Below are 8,520 nucleotides of genomic sequence, written 5' to 3'. Positions count from 1 at the left end.
AAGGGTGGAGTGTGGAATTCTGATAAAATAAAGAATCCATCAATTTTGAATTACATTTTATATTAAGTTTGATTAATCTAGTTCAAGCAATAAACTTTATTGAATAGAAAAATCAAAGTCATTCGAAGGATGAAAGAAATATGTGGGAATGTGTAGAGACAACAAGTTAGTGGGGTTTTCCTTTTATCAACGTGTAATTATTTTATTTAAACTAGCAAACAAAAATTCTCTCGAAGTTCCAAGTGTAAGTTAAAGAATCCTACCTAATTCCAAACTTATATAGTTGATTAATGTGATCATACGATTTAACTTTGAAATCATTGATAAACTTCAATTTAACTCCACCGATTTGTCATTTCACACACCTGCTAGTATTGTTTGGACATAACACTTGTCAATAATTTTGGCAAGTATTCCTCACTCAACTGCTGAAATTGTCAAACAAGACAAAGATGTACAAATTTATAATAAATATATTAAGATTTATAATTATTATTAAATTTAAATCATGATCTTTTTTATCTTGTGAATTGTAATATTTTTTATGATTTTGTATTTAAAATATTTATAAAATTATTTTAAGTTCTATTGTTGGTATTAAGTATGTAGCTTTGTTGTAATGGTATTGTTATTTGTAATTTTATCTTATTCTTGACTCTTACATCAAAATGCAAGTAACTAAGCTTTATGCTCTATTATATGATTTGAACAACTCATGTCAAGATATCAAGATTTAGAGTTATCACCATCAGAATTTCTAGTTACCATTAATAACACTTGATTAGAATTTGACTTTTCGTCTTGAGCAATATATGCTTCACTATAAGAATTTTCCTTTCCTCCTTTCACTTTTGCCTTCTTTTGCAAGATGGTCCCAATTTAGGTAATCGTAACACTGAATTTTCTTCTTATCAAAATCTTCTTTTCCCAATAACTTTGAGATGGACCACCTTGTTGTCTGTTTGAAGACTTGACTTTATCATGTTTAGTCTAACATGCATTGATCTCGTCTATGTGATGAATCACCAACTCCACTACTCTTGCCACCTTTTCACTTGCCTTTTGCCTTTCTTGTTTCAACCACTTGCACCTTTCTTCTTGTAGTTGGTTTGAGCTAAGCAAGATTTGTTCTTGAATAATTTCATCATTCTTCCTCTCATTTAGCCTCTATTCACTTCATCGTCTTAAGATCTTTGGATTCCTGGATTTTGATCAAAGCAAGGAGTCAAAGTTCTTAGCACCTTGTCTACAATCTATTAAACTACAAACTTCGCATTACAAGATTTCATCGAATTAACGAGGGACTGAGTTTGATTGAAATAATCAGCTATGGATTCCTGGTCATTCATAGACAACCATTTATATTGCCTTCAAATATATTAAAGCTTCATCTTTGTCACTTTACTCCATAAGCTTTATGCAAAATATTCCAAGCATCTTTTATCAAACTAGTTGAACAAATTTTCTCAAAATTTACAAAATTCACTCATTGATGGATCAAGAAAAAAGTTCACTCATAACAGACAATAGAGGGTGAAATTGAATAGAGAAAAACTTTATTCTCACACTTGTGTATTATAATTAATGAATAGTAATATAAATATGCATTTATAGAATACATTAATGAATGATACAAACATATAACACTAATAGATTAAAGTATATAGATGATATCAATAGACTATACCATCAAACTATATGTATAAATAAAAAATAGTCACAATCATCATTAATGTCTTTAAATGATGATACATTTTTTGTTAAAAAACTTAAATTTTGTTAGATTAAAATTAATTTAAAATTTGAAAAATAAAATATAGCGTATGTTTGGGCCAGTATTTGTAGAATTAATTTTGAAATGAAATGATTTGTTTTTAAATATTTTTTATTCTAAAAGTATCTTAATAGTAAAAATTTGTAATTTTTTTTTTCTAACTCTAAAACTACCTAGAGTTATTTTCAACCCAAACAATTTTGGATCTAAAATTAATTTGCCAACGTGAGACTAAACATATAAATATTTATTTAAAATTATTATATTCAGCATTAATTGAGATAATGAAACGTAAATTGAAACAGACGGTAAATAAAATAAAATCACATTTTGAAGATAAATTTCACTTAAATCTCTGACGACAATTTAACCTATTGGAGGAACATCGGAACATAGCAGTACAAACAAAATAGCTATAGGATATACTGTACAACTCAACCCACGTGTGAGGAAAAAACAGAAAAGATAATGGTTAAGTTCTTCTCTTCTGCATCTCCAAAAATAAAATTACTGTAAAAGTGTCTTGTTTATGCCTAGTACACAGGGTCAGATAGCCCAGACTCACACCACCCATCTCTCTCTCTCTCTATAAATAAATTGGATCTTATGTTGGCATTATATTTTAAATGAGACTTCAAAATCATCATATTTAGAAGCAAGTTTTAAGGTATATTTCACAAGATATTTAAAAAAAATTATAACTTCAATTGACTAATGTATTAGTTAGCTATAAACTTATTTTAAAGTTTTCTAATTCATTTTCATAATTTAATTAAAGTAGTTTATAATTTTTAAATTTTTTTTATCTTTATTAATTTATTTCAAATTTTTTATACTTTTTAATTTAGAAATTACTTTGACATCTGATTTTTCACTCTCATTATCAAATAAATAAATAAATATGTTATTTTACATTAATCAACTAACTTATTATCTAACTTACTAAATACTTTCAATTAAATTAGTTAATAAGTTTTTAATTTTTTCAACTTCTAGCTAATTTTTAAGTTTTTAACCAACTTATAAGTTAGTTTTATCAAATATATCTTATTGATTGGTTTTAATAAAAGAAGTTTTTAAAAGGTTTAAGGAGTATTTAGCCTTAAAATTAGTAGGTGTTTAGATTCATTTGTTTTAAAATAAGTTTTTAATCATAATCTTTTTAATATTTTAAAATCAAGTATGTTTTGAAATTACTAATAGTAATATGCACTAATGCTAAAAATTACTCGTTTTCTCTTATTCCATAATCAAATTAAGTATTATTAACTTGTAAAAGAGTAATACATATTTGAAAGTATTGAGAGAATTAAATACTTTAGTATATGTTTTATATCAGAACTACCATAATAATATGTTTGATTATAAAATTTTGTACATTCTATTCCATTACAGTTGTTCAGCATCATGGTGATGAGTAATAAATTTGAGATACGATGTAAATGCAGTTGTCATAAAGATATGAATAAATCCTACCAATAGACTCCTCCTGAATTCATTGCAACTCTAGAATATTTGGGGAGACTTGTACCCCCTTCAATTTTCTAGTTTTCCAAAATTCGTTTTGAAAAGGGAGAAAAAGAAATATGATTCGAGTATAATTGGTGTTGTTATGTTAATTGTGATGTCCATCTCTTGATTCTTGTTATTATTATTGTAAATTGGATGGTTGGAAAAGGGGTAACTGTTTTCCACAGTGACTAAGGTCACTTTCATAAAATTTATTGATATATTTTAATTGGTGAATAGAAAAAGCAAAGTAATAGACGTGTCTGAGATACTGGCTTATTGTTCCCGCTTTTACTGCTCATTTTTGCTTCCCGGCACTACTAGTGTGTACCCTTTTTATGTGCCACCAAATTCAATACCAAAATACTATCATTTTCCCTTTTATGTGCATTTCTTCACACAATACTCAACAGTGACTTGGACTAGTTCTTATAAAAGACCTTCCACCTCCACCCAAAACACTCCTAACTCTCTCTCTTGCTTCCCTTCCCTTCCCTTCATTTCCCTTTCCTCTTTCATAAAACTTATATAAATTGTGATATTGGGAGTTGGAACTTTAGAGCATGGACAACCAGCGTAGCCCTCTTTTAACTTGGGCTTACTACTTCCAGGGAAAGGTCTCTAATTTCCTCTGCCCTTCAACTGTTTGCATTAAGTACACGCATTGATTCTTTGTTATTCATTAATTGCATGTTTTAGCCACAAAACCCTGTAATGGGGGCTCATAAAGGTTTGAATTTGAGAATCAGCACTAATTTTTTCATCGTTTTGTTGTTTGATTTAATTGGTACATACAGTCAATGGAGGAGCTGAGGCAGTCTCTCATATATACAACTCTGGAGCTAGAACAAACAAGAGCTGCAGTGCAAGATGAGCTCAGAAAGAGGGATGACCAACTACTCAACCTAAAGGACCTACTCAGCAAAACCATGAGAGAGAGAGATGAAGCACAAGAGAAATGCCAGAGATTTCTCTTGGAGAAGCTAGTTTTCCAACAACAACAACAACAAGTAGCAGCAGCTCCTGTGTCTGGAATTTCTAGCATTGAGGATGAGCCAAGAAGAGGAATTGACTCAAACAACGGCCTCTCATCATCAGATTGTGAAGAGAGCATTGTTTCCTCTCCAGTCATTGATCATTTGCCTCAACCTCAACCTCAGCCCCAATTGCCACAAGTCACACAATCCATGATTGAACTAACACCGGACAAGCCCTTACCAGAAAAGGGTAAGCTCCTACAAGCAGTGATGAAAGCTGGCCCTCTCCTGCAGACCCTCCTCCTAGCTGGACCTCTTCCTCAATGGAGACACCCTCCACCACCACTTGAGTCCTTTGAGATTCCCCCTGTCACCATACCTTCACCACCACCACAACCACAACTTCTCCACCAAGATTCCTTTGTTAACGGTAGCAGCACCACAACCAACTGTGGAAGAGTTAGCAGAAAAAGGGTCTTCTCTGATGGCTCGGGTTCTCCTACTGAAACCAAGTACCAGAGGCTTGTACTTCACTGACTTCTCCCAAGTCAGATATTCACACACTTAGTTTCTAATTTATATATAATATATGTGCAAGTTCTTAGGATTAGAGGGTAAGACTAAGTAACAAGCTGGTATGTGACTGATCTAGCTTATGTACAGTGGTTGTTCACTTGTTCTAGGACACAACACAACACAAGGTATCCGGATTTAACTCATTGAGAGAGAAGATGGTGAAGACTGAAGAAGAAGAAAAACTTGCTTGATTTAGGCTTTTGGTGAAGAATTTGTCCTTGGCATTTTCCACTCTTTACATTCTACTTTTGGTTCCTTGAAAGGAGCCTTGATTTCTCTGGAATTATGTAACAAATATACTGTAGTTCAGCAAGCATGTAGTTTGAGTGTGTGTGTGGGTGTGAAGTGAGATTGATTGATCTCTATAAGATCACATCAACAATTAAGAGAATGGGTGTGGAGTGGGTGGATTGGAGATGAGTGTGACCAAAGGGAAGGTCTTTGAGTTCTGCTTGTCGGGTTTGGTGGACCCAAAAATTAGGAACACAGGATCTGTTACTGGTGTGGTCTATGATTATGTTAAGCCTTTGTTAGAGATGTTATCATTATGCGGGTCTAATCTCGTGCTTTTCTAAAAAATATTTCTACCTCTTTTTATATTACCATTTCATCTAAGTCCGTGTTTGGCATCTGCTCCCACTCAACTAATTTTAACTTGCATACTAATTCTATAATCTTAATGTGAGCTCGCAAATAGAAGAGCAGATAATGTTGACTAGTATCATGTTCAATGAAAGCATGACAATTGAGGGCGAAAAGAGAGAGATTCTGCAGACAAGCGTAACATGTTTGCATTATGGTATAAAAAAGAAGTTGGATTATATTGTGCAGAAAAGAAAAGGTTAACTTATGTAGTCTTTCTTATTTATGCAGCAGGTTTCTTGTCCCTCGCTTTCTTCCTATGCCACATCCTCCTCTAGTACATTTTTTTCTAAAAAGAGAAATGATAGTTATATTTTAATTCTGTACAACAATTTAAAAAAAAAAAAAAAGAATAATGATACGAGGAAAAGAGAGAAAAGTATACGAATATAAAATAGATTATGTGATAGAAAAATTAAAACAATATTGCAGAAAATGTTATAAAAATAGTTTGTATGCTCTTTCTAGAAAAAAAATAATAAAAGACAAACTCTTGTTACTGTAACTTTCTTGGTCACATTGTTGAAAAGACCTTGGCATGGAATTGTGCTTGGGCTGTTTTGTTTTAGTCACTGTTGCCTGCCTATGAAATGGATCTCACATTAGTTGTTTGTTTGACAATTTTGAAAAGTCTAAAGTACAAAATTATTTTATTTTATCGTTTGAACAAAACTAATTCTATTAAATTTGTTCGTAAAATATATTTTTAAATATTAGCTTTTAACATTAGTTACTTTAAAATCAAATTTATCAAAACATAAGTTATTATTAAGCACATAAATTAGTTGGCGAGAACTATTCTAAGTTAATTAGGAATCCCAAGGTCAAGTATTCAGAAATGCAGTTACATTAAGCATTTTAAAAATAAATTTTACTCCCTATAATGGTTCTACTTTGTCAAGCTTGAATGTTTCGACGAGTGCTAGTATTTATATACTGGCCGTTATAGGTAAATAATTAAAAAAAAGGATTTTTGGTGTAAAAACAGAGATTTTACTGACTTTCTTTTTCATAATTTGGTTGATTTGATTATAATGCAATTATACAACTGATAGGATCTAACTTAATTGGCTGAATAGGATGTATGAGTTATTATAAATCTTATGATTCTGAGTTTGATTCCTATATATATATATATAACAAATACAACTATACAATGATGTAAAAACTTATGAGTTCACACAACTAGTTGTGGTTTCTTTTATCTAATTTTCTTTCTTTTACATTATCCTTTAGACTCATAATTATTCTTCTCAGGTCAGTGTGTAACTACTAGTGCATCTAACAAACACTACTCAAAAGCTTATAGTCTCATCTTATACAAATGTGCAATGCCACGGTGATATAGTCAATGAAAAGGGGAGAAAAAATGACACGGATAATCCTCTACATTGGAGACAGATAGATGTAACGAATGTAAGGCTTTGCTCCTACATAGTTTAGTTCATATAACAATTTAGTTTGAATTTTCTGAGTACAGTTCTGTGAAAGAAAAAAATGGTTCAGTTGAATTAAGTATAATTTTATTTTGCCACTCCTAATTGGTCGAATTGAAGAGGAGAAAAACATTGTTACAGCTAGCAATGCTTTTAAACATTGAATCAATGCATGGCTGCGAATGATGGAAAACGCGCTAAGCCACATTCTGGACAGTGAAGTAGGGCGCAAATGGCGCCACTCATGCTTCACAAAACAACACAACACTTTCCAACTTTGGTCAATCTATGTGCCAGACAAATACAACTAACTTGGACCTAAAGTTGACATTACCTACGATATTTCACTTCACCAAGCCCACATCCGTATACAGGCCCAATTTAATGCCTTATTTCACCAACAGGCCCAGCCAAACAGTTTACGTTCAAGATCAAGGAGAAACACAAATTTAGTTTATTTAAGTAAAATCATATAACATGTCAACAGCAGAACGAAAACCCATTTCAAGACCATAAGTGGAGTGCATAATTATTATAAATTTCTTCCTACCATGTACAATTTTTATTAAAAAAAAAACAATTTGAAGTGAAAATAATAAATTTATTTGTGTGTATGAAAAAACAGAGAGAGAAGAGGAATAGAAAGGAGTGAAGTGTAGGGTGGGTTATTCCACGAAACGCGGAGGCTTAGAAATTAGGCAGAGTTGCACCTTTTATTTGAAGTGTGTCAATCACTCTCATTCAATTCTTCTTTTATTTGAAGTGGACATAATTATATTCAACTCCTCTTCTGACTTCTGAGTCAGCTCTATGGGGACATTATATATGAACTTCCTTTCATATTTAAACTTGTTATAATGAGTTAATCACACCTGCAATAAGCAAACAAATATGTAACTGAAAAATTAAATAAATATATTATAAAGCAAATTAAATGAGGAGGGGAAATAAGACTTTTATTTATTTATTTATTTATTTATTTATTTCAAACTTAAAAATCTTGTACAAGCATATTAATTACTATTAGGTAGTGTTCTCCTTCAATCAGTATAATTGATTAATTTATTCTCTAACATTATTAAATCAATTCATTCAAATCTTGAATTTGAAAGCCGTTAATCAATTCAATCCCCAACATCAGAAACTAAATTACTTAATACACACTAGAGTTAAGAATCAAATTAATTAATATTTATCTAAGTTAAAAACTAAATTGACTTATGCGTATTAAAGTCATGAATGTTAACGAAAAAAAATAAAGGTTATTTTATTTTTTATAATATTAAAATTCAAATTAATAGATAATATTAATATTAAAGAGCACATTACTGTCTTATTTGTTGTTGTTTAATGTTTAGCAATGCTTTTAGAAAGGCCGCTTAACCATGTTACAAGGATACCTTCAGAAATAGTTCTAGGCCCAGCCCACATGCTCTCTTCCAAACTACGAAATTAAAGCACTATTAATATGATATAATTTAATATAATTAATGTAAATCTTGATTAACTTGTAATTTGTGCTTTTTTAACATTGAGTGTCTGGCTCGTTTTTTGCTGATAAAAAAAAACTTAAATGGATAATCTGTCGATAGAATCTAAAGCTAAC

The 8,520-nt window shown here is 30.9% G+C and overlaps 1 protein-coding gene across 1 annotated transcript; it reads left to right on the top strand.

Annotated features, from left to right (window-relative positions):
• The first annotated feature begins 3,599 nt into the window (after positions 1–3,599).
• On the top strand, positions 3,600–5,441 carry LOC109811607 (uncharacterized). Its single transcript, XM_020375392.3, has 2 exons — positions 3,600–3,900; positions 4,081–5,441. Exons 1-2 carry the CDS (start codon positions 3,847–3,849, stop codon positions 4,795–4,797), a joined length of 771 nt encoding a protein of 256 aa, XP_020230981.1. The 5' UTR covers positions 3,600–3,846; the 3' UTR covers positions 4,798–5,441.
• Positions 5,442–8,520: the final 3,079 nt, after the last annotated feature.

The sequence above is a fragment of the Cajanus cajan genome, chromosome 10, assembly GCF_000230855.2.
Source record: "Cajanus cajan strain Asha chromosome 10, NIPB_CcT2T_4, whole genome shotgun sequence".
In the NCBI taxonomy this organism is placed as follows: domain Eukaryota; kingdom Viridiplantae; phylum Streptophyta; class Magnoliopsida; order Fabales; family Fabaceae; genus Cajanus; species Cajanus cajan.
This window is presented reverse-complemented; position numbering and strand designations above follow the sequence as displayed.